The sequence below is a fragment of the Euwallacea fornicatus genome, chromosome 8 (genome assembly GCF_040115645.1).
Source record: "Euwallacea fornicatus isolate EFF26 chromosome 8, ASM4011564v1, whole genome shotgun sequence".
Classification (NCBI taxonomy): Eukaryota; Metazoa; Arthropoda; class Insecta; order Coleoptera; family Curculionidae; genus Euwallacea; species Euwallacea fornicatus.
In genome coordinates, this window is record NC_089548.1 from 1,477,598 (window position 1) to 1,499,360 (window position 21,763).

The 21,763-nt window shown below is 36.0% G+C and overlaps 1 protein-coding gene across 2 annotated transcripts in view; it reads left to right on the forward strand.

Moving 5' to 3' along the window:
* The window catches only part of LOC136340547 (lachesin-like), a 60,834-nt gene extending 39,071 nt beyond the window's left edge, over positions 1–21,763 (forward strand). Inside the window, exons 2-10 of one of the 2 annotated variants that reach the window (XM_066284717.1) lie at positions 7,517–7,614; positions 8,067–8,274; positions 13,341–13,499; positions 14,319–14,447; positions 15,382–15,522; positions 15,824–15,973; positions 16,026–16,067; positions 16,444–16,589; positions 16,642–21,763. In XM_066284717.1, coding sequence (XP_066140814.1) covers positions 7,517–7,614; positions 8,067–8,274; positions 13,341–13,499; positions 14,319–14,447; positions 15,382–15,522; positions 15,824–15,973; positions 16,026–16,067; positions 16,444–16,565 — 1,049 coding nt within the window. In that variant the 3' untranslated portion in view covers positions 16,566–16,589; positions 16,642–21,763. Of the gene's footprint in view, positions 1–7,516; positions 7,615–8,066; positions 8,275–13,340; positions 13,500–14,318; positions 14,448–15,381; positions 15,523–15,823; positions 15,974–16,025; positions 16,068–16,443 lie in introns of both variants that reach the window. The other variant, XM_066284716.1, reaches the window with a different exon arrangement.

Below are 21,763 nucleotides of genomic sequence, written 5' to 3' on the forward strand. Positions count from 1 at the left end.
ATTTTCACCCTGTATCGACCCTTTTAATCAAATCCGACATTAATATATTAATGAGATAAATCTGTATTTAGATGCATTTCGTTGAATAATCCAGCTGAAGTTCTAGTGCAGTGTTATTAATGTAGTTGAATAGATTTATTTTCAGCGAGAAATAGCTTAATTTTGGAATTTCTAGCGTTTACGCAGAAGTAAGTGCGAAAGCGTCTTTTCCTACAAGCGCATGGTAAATTGCCTTTACCGCAAGCATTTGCGAGCTGAAAGTAGCACTTTTACTTTGAGTTTTACCGCACCTAAATCAAAGGGGTATGTGTCAGCCTCGAAACTTCTTGTGCGGTAAAACTTTTTATTGACAATTGAATTGCACTTAGAGAAGATAATAAACTTACCACATATACTTCCATGTGAAAGAATATTGTGCTTAACAAGTTTGAAAGTTACTCGACTACTGATCCAACTGAGCTTGGTGTTCGTTCGACCGGCTGCAATCAGCGTGTGATAATGTATTACTTTCCATACTTGTTAAGTAAATAACTTTTACCACATTGGATGGGACAGTTGCATTTAGAAGGTGGCAAAGTTTCCATTTTCGTCGGTACTGGTATTACCTGGTGTTTACCGGTACCAAACCGTTGAGGGGTTAAAGTCAGAAAAAGTTTAGGCATCAATGACACAAAAACTTTAAGAGCTAAAACATGCTTCATACGATCATTTAGAAACACCCATACAATCGGCCGACTGCAAGTTTGGTTTGGAATTGGAAATTTCAATTTCCAATTCCAATTCCAAAATTCACAACTTCAGTTTGAAATCAACATAAAACATTGCACGGTTGCTTGAATTTCGTCAGACGTTTATAGCTTTCATACGTTGCTTAATGAAAAAGCTTTAGCAGGCATAATCAGTAGTACAACTATAAAGACATTCTTCGACTTATTATGTATATCGAAGCGATATCAAATCCACCATTCTGCTAACCTAATAAGGTTATTACTTCAGTGACGTTAAGCCTCTCGTCCATATTCAGTTTCCATGTCATAATATCCTACTATTGTGTTAATGGGATGTGCCGCTAACGGATAGAAGATTTGGAAAGTTAATAATACAAATAACTTAATAAAGTTCAACTTGACATGCACGAAAAGGCAAAATCTGGCAAACGCCTTCCTTGAACTCTTTACCGGAAAACCACAAATACTTGCCAAAGTGTCAGTAAAACCAATGAGTGAGGATTCCAGGTTAAAGAGAATAAGAGGTCGGAGCCATACAAGTTGAAATTTTATTATAATAATTACGTTTTCGTTAAACGTTGCGAAACCAGAGTCTGGAAAGCTAAATTTTCGAACGTAGTTGACGAAAAATTTACATTGTCATTTAGATTGTGTAAATCAAAAACTTGACCTGAGTTTTCCGCCAAAAACGGTTTATTCTCAAAAATTGCATTGCAAATTTGATAATTTAGCCGAGTTTACAAGAAACTTGTGTCAAGCCCATTGGCACACGATCCCATAAAACTATTAAATTATTTTTTATTTGAAAGTGTTTTGAAATTTAGCCAATAAAGTAATGAGATAATCTAATGGAAAATAAAAGCAACAAAAGATAGAGAATTCGTCGAAGCATAAAATTTATATAACTTAAAAAATCTTGAAGAGGACGCTTTTGAGACCTTTATTAACCTTGAGCTTTTCACTGATTTTGTTTTTTACGGTAATCCTGAAAGAGGAGGCTAGATACTCTGGCCCTTGATCCTAAACCCTATGTTAAGTTTTGCTTTTTTTAGTTGCCTCCATTTCCTTTAGGCACAGCAACACCAGCAATTTGCTTCTCGACATCCCCCTTGAGCTCACAATCGACGTCTTCATTACATTCATTTAAATTCCTTCCATTATGTTTATTTCAAATGTCAATATTAATTAAGATTGCTTTTTAACCGATCTAATTTTCAGCATAGTTCGGTAAAGAGAGGAAAGAAAACTGATTGGAAATTCAACAACCGATTCACCTTTTGATTGAAATTCCGGCAAGTAAAGAAATTTCAATGGAGCTTGCGCCGCGAGAATTCTCAATATTCGGTTACTAAATAGGAAAAAATTCTTCTTCAGTTTATATTAAATTTCCTTAAGTACGGGAATTAAGTGACACGTAAAGCACGATCACAAAACAATATACTGGTAGCTGGTAATTATTTATAAATCGCGTATTTCGTATAAGGATAATTTTTTTAAAATACGTTTACATTGTAAAATAACACTCTGACCATAGGATTCATGTAGATGTATAAATTCTATCCCATTCCGGACGCAATAATTAGGTATTTAATTTTGCTGTGATTAAACGCGTTAATAAAGGGATAATAAATCATTGACAGCCAATTTACTGGTATTGGTTACTCCATTGGAGCATTTAATTAAAATTTAATTATACACATATTTTGGCGTTATAGACTAAAATATGCGGTTCTGATAGATCCCTCATAAACCGCAGAAAAGTATATATACTTGGAATTTAATCGCATATAAATAATGCACTATTGGGGACCATAATAATCGCTCCATTTAGTTTAATCTAATGCGCCAAGATTGAATTGTGAGGGATTGTGAATAAGTAATAAATTTCTACAATGTTGGCTGCATTATTCAGTTGAAGCTTGTACGGGGTAAATTACCACCAGTAGTTCCCAATTTGAACATCTACTCACAGTCACATACTCAGTAAAAGTAAGATTGGTAAATTCTATTTTTCTCAAATTCCAAAAAAAAACTGGTCTTGCACGAGAGTATCTTGGCATTATTGTCATCAAATCAAGGCGAAATTAATGCCTCCACTTTCGACCTGCTTAGATAAATTAATTTCTATTTTTAGACAGTTTATTTTTGCAATTATTTGGAAGATGAATCGTGGAAACAGAACCGAAAAGTGTTTACCTATGCTTTATGGAAAAAAGAAATGTAATTCAATTAAATCCATAGGAAGACATTATACTGGAATTTAAAGAGATTGATCAAGTTTGTTGGTTTATTCTTGATAAAAATGGATAATAGAAAATAACAGCACAGGCAAACAGAGAAGAAATACCAAGGAGTGTCCATTTTCCAAATGATAGGAATTTTTAGTAATTCTGCAGTGAAAAATCGAATCAGAAAAATACCTCATTGAAATTATTCTTTTCCAGCCTTTGAGCTAAAGCTTTATGTTTTAATTAGCCTAATTAACCTTTTGTAATTATTTAAAGAATATTAATGTTGGGACCTCAATCGATGGGTTTTAAAAATGTATACTATTAATGCGTTAGGCTAGCAGTTGCTTTGTTGAAAATTATTACTACCTGATGGAAAATAGTTGTTAGGTAACAAAACATGTGCATATATTGCAAGAACAGTAATATCTATGTGTTTTTGTTCTGAAATTAATAATGGTCTGTGGTCAGGGGGAAATTATGGATTTCTCCTGACCATTTAAGGAATTCAGGATTCTGAAAAGTTCAAAGAAATTTAACTGTTGTTTCGAACCCCTGTAATTTCCTGAGCTTAAAATTCTACAGTTACCGACTGAAAAATGATATCGGATAACCCACGATTTCCGTATACTTTCATTCCGCACCCGAATAACGGTAAGGAAATAAACTTATTTCCCACGACTTCGTATCGGCATCCATGGCAACGAGGTTACATAAATAAACATCGAAAATTTTAAGGCGTTAAATTCCCGTTATTTTCCACAAATTGTTGAAACACAAATTTGAAATATGATATACTGAACGAGTCTGTGGCTAAACCGTAAAGGTCACATTTGTTGAGTGGCACTGAGTACTTGTTTTTCGTGCCGCGCAGATCTGAAGATAGTCCACTCACGTGCGTGTTCATATTTCGGTGATCAGATGGGAATCGGTAGAGCAACGTGGTATGGCGACATTTGCTTAAATGCGGGGTCATCCTAGAATGATAGCTAAGAATTTCTTCTGTGGACGTTCCGCACTCATCCCTGAAATTAGGGAGACTATAACTGTATTCACAATAGGCTGTAATAATGCTTTCTTGTAATTTCCGCTTTTTTCTCCTTTATATTTTCAAGTGTACACCCGCACGTCTGTATGTTTTTGGACATGTGCAATATGATACCTATATTGCACGTATACATGCCTGATGAAGCCAAGAAGTAGAAACACGTGTTTACCCACCACTGACTCTCCATTTGTGCATTAACGCTCCGTTACTTTTTCAAATTTGCCTCTTTCTACATTAATATTCGTCCGTATTGAATTTACCGTCAGTGCACTATAATTATATTTTCCGGAGAATTTTTTGAACTTATGTGTATCAATCATTCGTGTCAAATAAAATCCTAGCATATCTGGTTTTCTCGACCAATCGGTCAGCACGAATCAGGGAATAGCATCACGCGCATGCGTATGTCGACCGATTTAATATCCGCGAAACAGCGCACTCACGCATGTCGTGCTTAATAGACATAGAATGTCTATTAAGCGACCGATTGTCGGCCGACGAAAAGCCACTAGTCTGTGGGGAGTTTAACCGCATTTGAGGTACACCGCTTCCAAATTTGGTAAATAGGGATTGTAAATCTGATATTTTGAAAAATAACTATGTGTGCTGTTTAGATAGGTAAGTAGGTCAAAAAATAGTGGATTTCCTAGTTACGTATCACGATCAAATTCGGTTAAAAAATTGTCGATTTCGAAAAATACCTGTTTGGTCATTCGCAAAATCGCCTCTGCTTATCTTGTATCCGTTACATCTTAAGTTCTTCAGGCAGGTAGCAAAGTAAAGAAAGGTAGCAAATGCGTAATTTTTCGTAAAAAGTGTCAAGTCGGTGGGAGATTTTGTCAAAAGAGTCTCCGACTAACCCCAACCCACGAATAAATATAATAAAATCACGAATACTAGTGCAGTGTAACTATCGAGTTTAGAAGTACCGGCTTCCTCACTACTGCCTGCTTCTCAGTTTCCTGTCTAATTTGCATTCGCAAATCGGATAGCAGCTAACAACGCTTATTAATCATACTTGTCCGTATTGGCACTAACAAAGTTACCCTAAACCCCGAACTTATACATAATTGAATAATAAACACCGCAAAGGCCCTCAGCTTTATCCCTAATTTTATATCTCGCCATACCTGCTATAAAATTACAGATCGCACCTGGCCTTTGTTGTAGTTAGAACTCTTGAACAAGGTTGCGTAAATCTTTGGAATATGGGCCATTAGCTTCCTGCACTGGTTTCTGTTAAGAAAACTCTAATTTGCATTTCCCGACAAGCAGTTCGGTCGGCTAATCAGGAGCCTCTAGGTCAATCCAAGTCATCGGAGAAAGAATTAATGGAAGAGTTATTTCCATAGGCTACATGATTCATCACTAGCTAAAGTTCTCCATTATAGCAAAATGGGACAACATCAGCGATATTGATTGAAACGCAAAGTAGTTTCAGAAATTCCAATTTCTCCATTGCTTTTCTAATTCGGTTTGCATGATAATTGGCATTAGCGTGAATAATAACATCAGCAAGAAGTTGATGGTGCTTGTCGACACCATTTGCTCCACGTACACTTAAATCGGCATCGATAGTTTTGATGGGATTCTAAAACGAACATGTTTATTCATTTCCAGAGTTGCCTGTGAGGCAGATAATAGGAAATATCCCAATATTGTAATATTTATTAAAAAAGTTAATTAACGAACCTGGCTGAGCCATACGAAACAATAAAAGCTTTTTCTATTCAATAGGAAAATGGAAATAACAAAGAGTATGGGTATTTGTTTAGTTAAACATGACTTATTGGTGATATGTTTGTTATTTTTGAATTCGAATGTAATCATGCATGTACGGAAGCAAACAGAATTTAATAATTTCCAGTGCCTTTAGGCTATTTGACAAAAATGTTATTGCGGCTGAAAAAGCCACATTTATTTAAATCTGCCTCGAAAGGAAATAATTACGTTTCGTTCCTGATTTAAACAATAAAGATGTGGTACCGATGTTGGAAATTACTTTTAAATATACCCAATCTTTGCTAGCGAGCCTACGAAATTCTATAGACCACCCAGTAGCCATATCGCATTACTTAACACATCTGGTTTTATCACTGTGGCCATTCTTGTATATGCTCCAATATATTCTCCATTGTTAGACCATCATTCCAGTTACAATAGCACAGGATCGTTTTCATTCCCCTTATCAAGAGAGTGAAGTTGCCGGCCTGATAATAGGCGGAACACGACAACGATAAAAAGAGCTTCAATTTTATGCTCGACAATAAAAAGGGATAACTGATAAGTGCTACAGAATAACATCTGAATAATCTCGTTTTGCCTCTGAGATGCTCTTTGATGTCAGAAATAACGATATGTATATTCAAATGTGCTTTGGTATTGTAGCTGAGAATTGCTTACTTATATGGAGAATTCTTAGCTTCAAATAAATTTACATGGGCTGTTTATGGACGAGCATGCAGGAACATTAAAGTGGGATTTGGCTCTGTTGTGTGCCTTTTATTAATTCGCCCAATGAGGGAATACCTTTCGCCAGTCTTTAAATGGCTATATTCTAAGGGGGTGTGACCCAAATTTGAACGCAAATGGTGATTATCAACGTATCAGAAAATCGCATTATTTTCTACCTATTTTTTCCACAAATTTCTTGTGAAAATGCCACAAAATTCTAATAAATAAATAAATTTCTCCGCTTTTTTTGCAACGTTACGCTTCAGTGCGTGAGAGTGACATTTTATGCCCGCGAATCATTCGAAAATAGATTTACCAGGGTCTTTTGTGGCGTTGAAGTCACAGGGCTCAAAAGTGCTATTTTGCGCCTGCAGCTGTTTAGGCATTTTTTAAGACCGAACGTGCAAACGAACAAACCATGTAGCTCCTAGAACGACCATGCCTCCCTAAATTTAGGGGAAGATGAACTTGTGAGATGTCTTTACCTCCAGGAACTCTAGGAAAAAAGTAACTTATTTTCATCTTTAAAAAACGCCCTTGGAATCGTCTAGGCTTTAAGAAAATGGACAATGCGCTTTCGTGATCTCTAAGATTTTATAGAAAAACCGACTTAATAATTAAAATTTGTCGACTTTAAATTTTCTGAAAACCATCGTTAACAATTTCGTTTTAAGTTTCCGTTTCGATCGAAACAAGCTAGTCATACACGAATGTATTACCCCATCAGACAGTCAGTGCCAATGGTGCCATCTGTGTCTGGTGCCGATTAGCGACTGCGTTTGATATAAACCGTGCTAACAAACAAAATTTAAGAATACTTTACCTCTAAATGGTGACACCTTAGAGTTCATAGGAAAGAACATACCACCTCAGAAGTACTTTGTGTGCCATGCGTAGTCTGTTGTATATTAATGAAGGCGGCCCCACTTATGTTCCTCAATAGTAGTCTCGCTACTCTCAATTCACTCAACAATTTTTTAATTGATGATTCAATTTCATTACTTGCTCCCCTTTCTTTGCTGACAGTTTTGTCCTAACAATGATATATTTTCTTCCAGAAAGCCCAAATTTTGCTGCTCCAATAACAAACGTCACTGCTGCAGTGGGTAGAGAAGCAATTCTAACCTGCCTGGTCAACGATTTGGGGACCTTTAAGGTAATCAGAAAATACTAAATGGGGTTGATAGGGTAATTCAAGGCCCCATGTCATGCTCTTGCCCTATAAAAATAAATATCTAGAAATCAACGGCACATTTTGTAAACACATCAAACATCAAGTGGACCTTCAGGAAATATATATAAGCCTTAATTACAATAATTCTTTGCTGCTTTCCTTAATAGCGGGTGATAGTAATCGTTGGTATCATTAAACTTGGCAGGGCCGTAACCAAGCTTTTGCCCCTCACAGTACAAAAACCAGCCCTCATGAGGAAATATCGGTTTATGCGTGGGTGTAAAGGGGCCCACTAATAGGCAACTATAAATAATAATAAAAACCTTTAAAAATGTCACAAGCTTTTTTAAGAAACTTATAATGCCGACATGCCAACCCTGCCTGCCCAAGCTTAATTGATAAAAATGCAAATGCATTAAATAGTGTGTTTTTAGGTGGCCTGGTTACAAGTGGACACGCAAACGATACTGACCATACAGAATCACGTCATTACGAAAAACCACCGAATAGGCATAACGCACAGCGAACATAAAACGTGGTTCTTGCACATAAGGGAAGTCAAGGCCGCAGATAAGGGATGGTACATGTGTCAGATCAACACCGACCCCATGAAGAGCCAAGTGGGATTCCTGGACGTTGTCAGTAAGTTAATAATAGGTTGGAAGTAGAGTTAATAATGAGTTGGAAAGGTGCAACTTCCTTGGACCGCAAGATCTTGAGATGGTCTTGACAGTGGCACTTATCCAAATCTCAAAGATCTAGTTTAGATATCAGGAATATTTCCTAAGTTTCTGGATCGTAATTAAGATTAATCCTACTTTAAGGGACGTTTGATGTTCACGCTCCAGATCGTCAATAAACTTCGACAACTATGCGACATTTCAATCAAAACATGTTTTATTTGCGCAGTTGAATCATTTAAATCTTCATACAGCTTATTACCAAATTGTGTTTTTTCTTGGATTCGGCTTGGAACCCGAAAGACCACGTAAGGCACTTAAACAGGGGTGAATAATTGAACAATTGAGTTTGGAAAGCTATTGAACGAATCGGTTATTGAACGTCAGTGCATGCGAAAAGCTCTCCTTTGCATAATGAACGTATTGTGCGATAATTGTCGTTGATTGTTTGTTGCAATTTGAAGCGGTTTGAATTAAATCTAATCGGGCGGCTGTATTATCAACACCATACTAAGTTCGACACTAATTATCTCTAACAACAATGATGCGTGAAAATCAATACTTTAATACCTGGATTGTAACGGGGTTGTGGGGTTGTGCAAGAATTTAGACGGAGGAGATTGTTTATTTGAGGGGGATTATTGTCTTCAATCAGGATTTCGAAGCCGTGATGTAGATACTCGCAGGAATAAGCACAAGTAGGTTCGAATTTCTTTTGAAAATTTTTAAATGAAATTCCTACTTCTGCATCGGAGTAGAATTCTGCAGGTTATATTTTAACGGGGAATCCAAATTAAACTTGATAATATAGTTTAGACGTTCTTTGAAGCTACCAGATACTCAAATATTTAACATATGAAATATTTCTCTTTAGCGTTTACGCAGGAGGAGATACAATGCCCATGAAGTCAGTAGGTAGAATACTGGGCGTCTCGAATGTTATGCTGTCTTTGATACAGTATGAGCTACAAAGACGAGAATTGAGAGGAGCTGCCATTATTTGAAGCTCTTGATTTTCCATCCACAGTGATGCCACATAAAACTTTATTCGTTAGCAAAATTAGAGGGCTAGTCAAGGAATGTCCGATACTGTAGATTTTACGTCCTTTTCGTTCTACATATCACTTTTTCAAAATAACAGTTAACCCCAGAAATACCGGTACCATCACACTTCTTTTAAATCCCCACCTGGATTTTTTGGCTTTACAGCAAAGCCCGTTTAATTTACCATCCAACCCTGTGCACAAGTATATGTTTCGCGATGTTTCATGAGCGGAAAATTTATCCGCAATATACAGCGTGTGCATAAGTTATGGAACAAATTCAATTAAAAATCAGGCGTTTGTTTTTTGGAAAAATCCTGGGACGCGTCGATTCTCATTTTTTGTTGCGGCTTTTTTTTATGGAAAAATCATATGTACAGGGTGACCCAAAAACAAGTTATCAACTTTATTTTTTCAAATAGGAACACTAATTTTTTGTTTCATTTTTGACTTCTGCATCAAATTCGAAGTATATTTTACTTAATATGTATGTTCTATACTTAAACTCAACAGTTATCGAGAAATTTACGCCTCAACATACCAGTAATAAAGATGGTAATTTATTTGGTAGGTTAGTTTAGTTATGTCTATAGAAGAGGTATTTTTATTAATTTAATACACAAAATTCTAATAACATTTAAATTTGCATGTTTGTCCGTTTTGATTTGACTTCAACAAGGTTTAATTTCAATTATAAATTATATTACATTGCGTTTATCCATAGCACAAAGAATTGAAATCTTTATGATGATTGGATGTGGTGGTAGAGTGCGAACACAACAAAAGGTGTGTATTTTAATTGATAATAAATATCTGGATAGGCCAATAAACCAATCGACAGTTAGCAAAATTGAAAGAAAGTTGCGAGATACTGGTACGGTGGAAGATAAGCTGGAGGCTGCACGTTCTGCGATGAACGATGATAAAAATCTAAATGTTTTACTAGCTGTACATGAAAATCCATATAGTGGCATTCGGCAAGTTAGTCGCGATTACGATATTCCTACTTTATCTGTACATAAGGATTTAAAATCAGAAAAGTGGCATCCGTATAAAATATTTCTTGTACACGATTTAAATGAAGACGATCCAGACCGGCGAATGCGATTATGCTAAATCCTTATGGATATGTGCCATAATTTCCCCTGCCAAGCTGAAATATTATATTTTCAGATGAATCAACTTTTACCTTAACCGGCGAAGTTAATACACAGCTGTCGCTATTGGACAAAGGAAAATCCCAGATGGACGAAACTATACCCATATAATAACCATAACTAATATCTCGACAAAATTTATATTTGGGCAGGGATTATCAAAAATCAGATCATTGGGCCCCAAATTTTCGAACAGACTTTGAACTATCAAAGATACCTTGTATTGTTATAACAACATTTAGTCCCTAGTTTAAGAACTTCATTTCCCAGTCCTAATAACCCCATAACGTATGACGAAAATTTATGGTTTCAGCAGGATGGTGCACCACCGCATTATGCCGCTTAGTTTAGACAATATCTCGATGATATAGCATTTCCCAACATGTAGATTGAAAGGCTTGGATCTATTGAATGACCGCCAAGGTCTCCGGATCGAAATCCTTTAGACTATTTTTTGTGGGACCGTCTAAAAAATTTGTGCACAAAACTAGACCGGAAACCATTGACGACTTAAACACTAAAATCAGAAGAGAATGCACTAATATTAGTCCAGAAACAATAAATATGGCTCAGCATGAATTTATCCAACGTTTGGAATACTGCCAGGCACAAAAAGGATTTCAGTTTGAACATTTAATTTGGTAAATACTTATTGCTCTTACTTATTATATATTATGTTTCATGAAAATCTATCGATGGTTGCTCTAATCATCGTTTTGGTTACTAATATGTTCAGACGTCAATTTCTCGATAACTGTTAAGTTTAGTTACAGGGTATGCTACGTAAAATATACTTAGAAGTCGATGCAGAATTCAAAAAGGACATAAAAAAATAAGGATTTTTATTTGAAAAAAAAATGAAGTGGATGGTTGTAATTTGTTTTTGGGTCACTCTGTATACATGCGTTTACCATAAAAAAAAAACAATAAAAAATAAGAATCGATGTGTCCAAGCGTTTTTTCAAAAATCGGACACTTGATTTTTAATTGAATTTATCCAACTTTACGTACACACTGTATATATATTTTTAAAAATAATACTTCTTATATTATGTATTTCGTTCAAATGTTGAAAATGCGAATTTTTTACAACGTTTTTTAAATGGTCAAAAACACTGTTTTTAGTAGTATCATTACATACGCTTCCAATTTTTAAAATCAGCTAATCTAGTCGATGGGCGCTATTTTGTCGAGGAGTCCATAAGACTAAAATGAGGCGACTGGGTGGCCCAGTTAGTGGATCCATTATGGCCAATCCAGTAATTTCTCCTAAATGCAATAAAAAGCTCTCCACGTGAGAGTGGTCGCAATCTACCTAATCTTGTTGAAAATACGTAAAACTTCTTATCACATTAAAAACAAGATCATTTAACAAATGTTGCAAAGCGTTTGTTAAAAAACTTAGATACAACGTGCCCGTCAAGTATTCGTTCGACAAAAAAGACCCATTTCTTTTTAATCCAATAGCTCAAGCAATCGTTTATCCCGAACTGGGAAAGCCGTTTCGCAATTGAAGTGTTCATTTTCCTGTGTCCAGCGATAATGAATGCTCCTGTTCAACCAACCATTATTGCATAATCTACTGCTATAGTTCACAAAACGTTTTGGTAAATATCAAAGTTCTGCCTTCTTCATTCAAGAATACATCGATAAAGTATCATTCTTCTCGGGCAATCAATTAATCGTAAATGTTGAAGTTTTCGACAGCAGCACGTTTAAATTTATTTCGATGTAAAATCCCTCTTGTCGACATTCTGGAAGCTCCTACCTCTTTTTCAATTTGCTTTAAGGGAACCTCTCCAGACTTTTTCCAACACTTTCAATTGAGCCGCATAACCTGAAGAACAGGCTTGGTTTTTCCATAATTTGAATAACTCGAACTGACTATAGGTTCTTCACAACAGGATATTTGAAACCTTGTCAGTTTATATTAAACGTATCGATTAACGAGAAACAGCGTAATAAAAAATCGTAATAACCCAGATTTCATTTTCTAAACAATTGATCAATTAACAATTTTCATCAATATTGTTTTAAATAAATGATGATTATCTAGTTGACAGTAGGAATCGGTATAACTAACAATACCTAGACTTGTCTTGGAATTGTTTGGCTCGACATCATATATTTCGTTGGCGAATATCACGTTCTTGGAAAGTCCCTATCAAAAATCGAGGGGCGGCAGATCGGGCGACCGAGGAGGCCATCGCAAGAGCCTATACAAATGATATTGCAGAAGAAATAATTGATCAGATAAAAGAACTAATAAGAAAAACCTTTGTTATGGTGTTTGTAATTGGTTATTAATAAGAGTGGCTCCCTGTCCTCTGGCTCCCTCTCACAGTTGGTCTGTGCAACATTAATGGGAAATTTTTCCAACACACTCATATTTTGTTCCTGAATAGCGCAGATTTTACCTCAAGAACTATTGTTTATGCTAGTCACATTATTATGAAAATTAAGACAAAACGTGACACAAACTGGTCAGAGGCGAAATTAAATAAAGTAGCATTTCATGAGAACTAAAGCGTTGCTAAAAGCGAAATTGCTGGAGGTTTTAAGGAAGAGAAATGGCAGTTTGCGAACGTACGGAAACTCCCTTGAGAAGCATTGGTTTTGCTGACCGTCGAGGGTTTCCGCAGTTGCACTAAATATAATGAATAGGAAATAGGTTATTCTGAAATATCGTAATTGGGATTTCCGCGCAGGTTGCGGATATCTAAACTGCAAGACCTCTAATTAAGAAGTGGCCCGGCATGAATCTTGCATTAGCCGATATTACCCCTTAACTTGAGATTTATTCAAATAAGATGATGTTGCATTTGCAGTTCCTCCCGATATCGTGGATCGAGCCACTAGTGGCGATATCGAAGTACGAGAGGGAGACAGTGTGAATTTACGATGTGAAGCTGAGGGATTCCCCAGGCCTACCATCGCCTGGAAGAGGGAAACTGGGGATTTGATCACTTTAGCCAATGGAAAGGAAGGTAAGGACTAAATTTTTTTCTTCGAAGCCTCTCTCAACATTCATCAATTTTTGTATGTTCAAGAAAGGCAATAAACAAGTAATTTTAAAGAGGACGAAATTGAAACTTGAACATCTTGTCAAGTTCAAAACTCGCGCAATTTCGTTCGCAAATAATTGGCTGTAGATCCGGGTACAAAACAGACAAGGAAAGAGTACAATAGAAAACTGTATAAAGTTAATGAAATTACGAATTACCTACAGAAAGGCTACTTTAATTGTTTAATCCTGTTTTCCGTCCGGACAACTTCTGCCGCGTGAAAAAGAGTTCGTGCCACTTCCGACTTGATTTAATTATATTGCCTCCCTTGGCAGGGATTGCGGGAGCCAGATGTTATAATTAATTTATCTTAAAAGTTGAAAAACACTTTTCCAGTAAATAATAAATAACTTGGCTCCAATTTAGATTTCTTGCTGAACGTGAAAACTGACGGGAATAGCAGGAAACAAACAAATCGCTCCGGGAGTTCTCAATTTTTACGCAAGAACATTTAACTTCCTTATACGACTCTGTTATTTTTAACGCAATTTCCTCCCGCTCTACGGGGCGTTTAAAAAGCAAATGCACAAATTTAAATACAAGAGCGTTCAAATCGCTGAGGCAAACTCCTGACACCATCGAGGTAAATAAATATTAAAAGGTCCAATTCACAGCTTAAAAGGGCATTTCCTGTGAATTAAGCCTGGAACGGTTCGGCACGGGCTTAATTGCTAAACATCTCTTTGGGTCCAGTTTAGTGTGCGTAATACCTCATTATAATTTTGCCCGTTTCTGTTTCAGTTGCAGTTGCTGAGGGCTCATTGCTGAACTTGACACGGGTGAGCAGACAACACATGGGACCCTATTTGTGCATCGCCTCCAACGGAGTTCCACCTTCGGTTAGCAAGCGAATTATGCTCATCACAAACTGTAAGTGCCCGTTTTGCTTTGGCGAAAGCAATTCTAGGATTTTTAACTCAGCATCAAATACTATTCGAGGAAAGAGATGGTTTATTGTCTCTATATGCCCCAGCCAGGCCAGGACTCCTCAGTTTTCCAGGGACCAATTCATTTGCAGTTAACGTCTTAACATCTGAATGAGAATATGATAGAGAAGTTCTAGATGTTTAGTGTTTCTCGGCTTCGAAAATCTTAATTTCAATCTTGTTCATCTCGAGACAACTTTATCTGCACAACTTTTTTCAGATTCAAGTCCTCGTCAGTTTACCATAAAACTGAATGTCTGCGAATTTTGAAGAACCTTTCTTCATTTATGCTACTGATCTGTTAAACGTAGTTTACTAAAATCACTTTTTTCGAGAGTCTTTTGATCTATGACTGTTCTTCACTGCAACATTAAAGTCACTTCTCCCCTTCTTCTGCACGTACACTTTTGGGGGGAATTGGAAAGTAACCCTAATTGACACAAAATACGATTTTCAGCTGATTCAAGGGGGTAGTTTTTCTGGGGCATCTGGAATATATAGGACAAGAACTATCTGAGTTTCTTATCCTCTTTTTTGCTGCTTCTTGTCTACTGTTGTTCGTTGGATATAATATTCCTCCTAAGATGTGAAATTAGATCTTCAACATCTAGTTAGATTAAATGATTGACGTCTTATCACTTCATCCCAGTTCCCGCTTTCACTATGTTTTTTCAACATTTTTTTCTACTGTTTCGGGTTTCCATGGTCCAAACGTGTCATTTCGTGTCGATTTATGTCTTAAATATGTTCTCTATGTCTCAAGTCGATTGCAAAAAATTATTTAAAAAAAAAAAAAAATTCCCCTCCTGGAACAGTGTGGTCCCCGCTGTTTTCTTCCCAGATTTATTAGCATTCGTTATTTCTGTTTGCAATTCTAGTTCCTCCAATGGTGTGGATAAAAAACCAACTAGTCGGAGCTTACGATGGCCAAACTGTCCATCTAGAGTGCCACACCGAGGCGTTCCCGAAACCCATAAACTACTGGACGAATGAAGAGGGCGATATTCTTCCGCACAATAGTGAGTATCCAATCTCTTTCGAACTCCTTCGTTAGTTTGATTTTTTGTCAAAACACTCCCATACAACACACGAAAGCATTGACCCAAATACATGTTTCCATTTCGATAATTTAATTTTCTTTTAAAGCTTGCAGGTATTGCCAGCAGTTTTCAGAAGTGTTTACTTTACTTTTCATTTTGAAAGGTTTTTACTAATTAATATTTGAAAAGGCCAGTTTATTTAACTTTGAAATTACGCCAATTAATATTAACCTTCTTACTATTGATTCGTACTTTAAACTCTTAAGGGCTTCAATTTCAGGTGATAAATATGATGCCTCACAGAAAACGCACGCTTACAAAACTCATATGAGGCTGGCTATTAATAAAGTCGCCACAACCGATTATGGAAAGTACAAATGTGTAGCCAAAAATGCTCTGGGGGAAACTGATGGGACTATTCAGTTGTACAGTGAGTTAGTTTTGGTTGCAGTTAGTTGCATGTAACTTAGATTTTTATTCAGGGATAACCAGGCCGGCTTTGCTTGGAAGTGGATTGTCCAATGGTGAGTTAATTTTCGCGTTAAAACAAAGAGAAATATTTTTCACATCGTTTTTAGCCTTTTTGTTGGTAAACCAGATAGCTTGATTTATACTTTCAGGCCTCTGTTCGTCAACCATTATTTTTCTATGTAATCATATTATTATGATCGAGTGTGCAATGCAAAACCGTTTATCACCTTTTTTAAGCTTAATTCGGTTGGAAAAAAATCATCAATCAAACTTAATAAAAAAAGGTCCCTCAAGCGATTTATACAATCGTTTCTCGGTATCTCAATTGTTCCCTAATAATAACCCGCATAATATCAGAGAATTTATTGCACACCTTTCAGGCACAGTCCTTTTTATTAACAATATCATAAATAAAAATTTTGCTTCCAGATGTCCATGACCAGACGGGCTCCCTCTTCCAAGACAAGGCGAAATATATGAATTCTGGTAGAAATACGATTTGGACGGATTCTTTTTTGCTGTGCCTTAGTTTGCTCCTCCTGGTGCGATAAATTCGCTCTTTGGTTTAGTGATCTGTAACAAGTGTTGCTGAATGGTGGACTGGTTAATTTAGGGAATGTGTTTTAGTTCTGTGAACATTTCAAAACAACTGGCGCAGAGGATGCGAGCCAGTGTTACAGCTGTGCTTATGCGTTTGTAGCGGCGAAACAGGATTCGTTCCATATTTCTCGCTTTTGGGGACTTCCGGTTCCCTTTAATGTAGTTGCGGATTTTAGTTATATAAGGTCGTAATATTGGTTCCATAATGGCAGTGCTGTAAAAAGACGTGACAATCATGTAGCTACAGGTTGTGTTAAAAAGGAGATGAGGGTCAAACGAGACGAAATTATGTTCGCTGTGTGGATATTCACAAATCATCAGTACAGCCCGAACTTTAATATATATTAAAATGTCCCATGCAGCCGTACCAATGTCAGGAATTGTACTGATTCAGATACGAATTTCTCAGAAGCTGCCTGTGAACCTAATTGGCATTACTACTCGAGGGAAATAACTCCTGAGTCCAATTTGAGCTTTATTTCCATTTTGATTTAAATTTAGTCGTATTGTTTGTGATAATGGCAATACGATAAGTTTATGTTAATCCGTAAGTTATCCTTCAATTGTGTCAGAAATTGTCAGATAGGGTATACCACGTATGTTGTTTTCCATCGCTCTACATCTTGCTCTCCTTTTGTATTCAAATACATTAATACATCACAATGAATATTAAGCCAATATTGGAGATTTTGAAAAAAAAATTCCGAGATTATCCACATTGAGGAAGATGGTGTAGGAGAGGAGGCATGATGATGCGATAGTCTTACAAGGAGGAACGTATAGCGGGAAGGTTCGGAAATTAATCGTGTTCGTGGAAGAGAGAAATTCCATTTAATTAAATAAACTATGAGTCTTTTAGATCAAGTTTTTCTAATATCTTATTTTAGGGATTCTTAGTAAAAAATTAATATTCGAAGTAAATTTGAACTGAAAATGATCAGCAATTCTACCACTCGGACGGCTTCATCTTAGGCATTATTCTCAAACAATTGACTAGGAAAATCGAACAATCCGCCTCAAACCTATAGAACATCTCGCCATCAGTTCTACGGAATTCCCAGATGTGAATCCGTAAAACTAATTTTTACAACAGTTCAACCTGAAGTTGAACACCTCAAAGCATATTCGATATAATCGCTTTTATGATCTCTAAAAAACTGAGTCTGGACGAGGTTCTGAGGAAGCCCAAATGCACTTGAAGTAACCCGAACCCAGCAGAAGTTTCCGGAACTGAATTGAATCATCCAGTTAATTTTGAATGTTTTGGAGCAATCACACTCTGCTGGGTTTACCAGAACTGTCGTTAAATCAGGACCCTTTTTTGTTCCAAACTACATGAAATTTCACGTGCCGCTGGTTTATTTTGGCGTCCCCGTAAGTTATTTACCACGTTGTTCATTTTTTACGTGCCCCTGAATTATGTTTTACCTATCACTTGTTCACGTGTACGTTCAATTCTACGTAGTGGTTATTCATTTTTTATGTGCATCCAGAATATTTTTCACGGACCCGTAATTTATGCAGATTTTTTTTTCATGTGCCACGAATTTATTGATTTCCACGTGCTAGTACTGCTTTTTTTTCGTGCCTTCGGCGTATTTTCACGTGCTGTTAGTTTATTTTTCATGTGTCCGTAGATTGTTTTTCACGTACTCTTAGTGTATTTCTACGTGCTCGTAGTTTATTTACCACGTGCGCGTAATTTGCTTTTCACGAGCCGCCAAATTATATTTCACGTGTTCGTAGTTCATTTCTATACGCCCGCAGTTTATTTATCACGTGCTCGTATTTTATTTTTTACGAGCCCCCAGATGTTCCCGATGCGCTTACGAACTAAAACACATCGGGTTAGTAGTGGGGTTTCCTTTCTTTATCGCCTTCGGAACTGTCTTTTAGTCCTCTAGATCTCCTGATTCGGTCCAATAAATTCGGTGGTGACGGAATATTGACCATTGTTCTTAGGTTGTGTCCCTCGATGTTAATTGAAGACGCAGTTCTCCACAGTGCCTTCCCGATCTCCTCTATATAGCTCGTCTATCTTCGGAAACTTCCAGGGCCGCTGAAAACTTCGGTCACATAATAATTTGAAGTTTTGTGACTGCAGTCTATCAATTTACGTAAATGTGGGATAAGCCGCTTTGTCTGTTGGGATTTGCCTTCGAGACTGTTATATTTTATATCTTATTTTTGATTTGTTTATTTTCGGATTTGTTGGTTTTTAGTAACTGCCACACGTTAAAGTTCGCTCAATTACCTTATTTCTTTCAGAAACTGGTCAATAGACGAAACGCCTACAATGACCTGCACTCCATGACCTGTATCGTCACTCGGGTCATTGTCTTATATTCGTAGATCATTCTGAGGAATTCTCTCCTTCAGACATTTTTTAGCATTATGTTAAGTAGTATATTTAATTTTTCTTGTTCCGCTTCATTTTGGGGCCGAACACAGGAGAGATAACTGAATCACTTCCTAAAGCGTCAGCCTTTTCTGAATAGTTATCCATTCAGGGACAGCATCAAACGATGGAGATATTCGTATACGTTCTTGTCTGCGGCATTTTCAATGTTTTGAATATGCACCACCTCTCCCCTTGATCCTGAAATTTTATCTATGATATCTTCTTCATTACGCGCGTTTAAAACCAAACTGTGTCCTAAATACTGCTAAATATTTCGGAATTACTGAGAGAGAATGTCCCATCTGGAACATATTTGTCTGTTGCTTACTATGAGATTCATAATATATATTTGGAATATTATATTAGATATTCAGGAATTATACTTTCTTCACTATTGGCTGTATTGTGTTTAATGTTCTTTTCTGTCGATTTAATCACTAGTTCAGTTAAATAAAGCATTGACATATAATAATAAATACGTGTTATTCATGAATATTGCTGAATATTCTAAATAATATTCAAAGTACAATAAAAAATATTTCAAATAGATTTCTATAGATTATTCCTTAAAATTATTCTTGGGACGTTGGATAGTCCAAAAATATGTGCACAGAATATTAAAAAAATATATAATATTTTCTATATGTGTCCAAGTCACATCCAGATATTCATATATTTTGGTTATGCAGTCAATTAGGCATAATGAATCTTTGATTTTCTAAGGAGTTTTTGATGATGAGCTTTTTTTAGATCTCAGGAAACCTTCGATCTTCTAGGAGCTGATTTAGAACCTTTAATATCATCTCTCGGTAGTTTATACAGGTGTTATTACTACCTATACCATGACTTTCCAATCTTGAGTCACTTCATATATTTAGATTTTTCATGCAAGCTTTAATTTATGCTTTCGTAAAAAATACCTATCGGACTGGGAAGGTGTTGTCGGGTATTTGATCGCAGCTATTTAAGAAATATTATTTCTTGATTTACATGGATGCAGTTCTTCTGTTTGGTTCATACTCTCCTTCCTTGCTTTAAACCTGAAGTGAACACATGTGGTCCAAAATAAAATTTAGGAACCTGAATTCAATTGATAATGTCGAATTTCAACTAAAGTTATTTGTGAAATAGAATCATACAAAAAAACCTAATTTGACCTGAATTATTTCTTTTCTGGAAGGTGAAATTTTCAAATATGCTAAAAAATATTGATAATCCTAATTCCGCAACTAGTTCATGGGTCGGTTCTTCAATGTCTTGCTAAAACTGCATGTGAAGTAACTTATAGTTAAAAGCAACATCCGCCAATGTGTCCAAATGGAGACTGAAGAATCAGTTCTTGAATGCGGACACCTAATTCTTCATCGGCCATTTAACTAACAAAAACATATTATGGTTCTTCACTTAATTTCGAGTTATGAATTTTCAAATTTACTGCTTGGTCGCATTTTGGTTTTTAATTTCAGTTCACTATAAATATACCCAAATTTTTTTCTTCTGATTTAAATCTAACACCTTCAGTGAATTTCTACACGCATCCCTAACTTACGGCGAATCTGAGTTATGTCGTAACTTATTATCACACCCATTTTTTGCCTTATCTGCTTTCAAAACATTATTTTAGATAACTTCGATACGTAATTCCAATTCACGACCGAAATTCCCCAAATCGCAAGCCTCTGATTTAGATCGCACACCTTCAGGAACTTTTCTACATATACTATTGATTTATAGTCTGATATGAGCAAAGTTGCAATATGGTAGCACATTACCTTTCCAAGTAATGAATTTCCAAATTCTAGGTTTGCTACATAAAGTGCCCAGTTGAGACGCCAATGTTTTAAATTATACCCTTGGAATTTTGCGAGTAAGTGCATCATAATTTCAGTAATTCGTTCAGCACAAACTCTACTCAATTTTTCCACTTGGGAATAAAAGAATTTTCCTCTCTCTTCCTCCTGAGTATCAGTATATGTGAGGTGTATTCTGGAGTCTGGCAAACTACCAAAAAAACTCAATTTGCTGTGAGATTGAGAGTACCATCCCTCCCTTGTTAGCTATTTAGCTAAATTGTTAAATTATTTAGATTATATCTCTCCACTTTACTGGTTAAAAATACCATTTTTTCTCGTTGTTAGAAGTCCATATCTCGTAGAAATTTATAACTTAAATTTCATTGATTCCTATCAAATCTTCTCAGTCTCGTTTGACGCCATCCTTTAAACTGGTATACACAACTGTATGTAAAATAATTGAAGATATTGATCAAATATAATGTGGTATGTTATTGGCAATTTACTAACTCGACCAATTCGAGGGTTCATTAGAGGAAAAATTGCCATTTGTATAGCTATGTGGTTAGCAGGCGCCAATGTAGGGATGTATATTTTAACTATTAATTATAAAATGTAAATAAAACGAATGCTAAAAACAGGAATTTGCAATATTTACCTACATGATAATATTGCTAACATTCCTTATGGCGATATGTGATTCATAACTAAAAATATCAGATTAGTTCAGATGTTTGTTGTGTTGATATTTTATACTAAAATTTTGAATTCCTTGCTTATCAGGAAATTACGCCGTAGAGGGATAGTTCTGTTGTAAATATATATAATTTTAAGGAAATAGCATAATAGTCCTTCTACATAGATCATTATGACTGACCTTCCATGTTCATTGTAAAAATCATGACCAATTGGACACAGTGTTGTGATTACATACATTCCTATTATTATTTGTAAA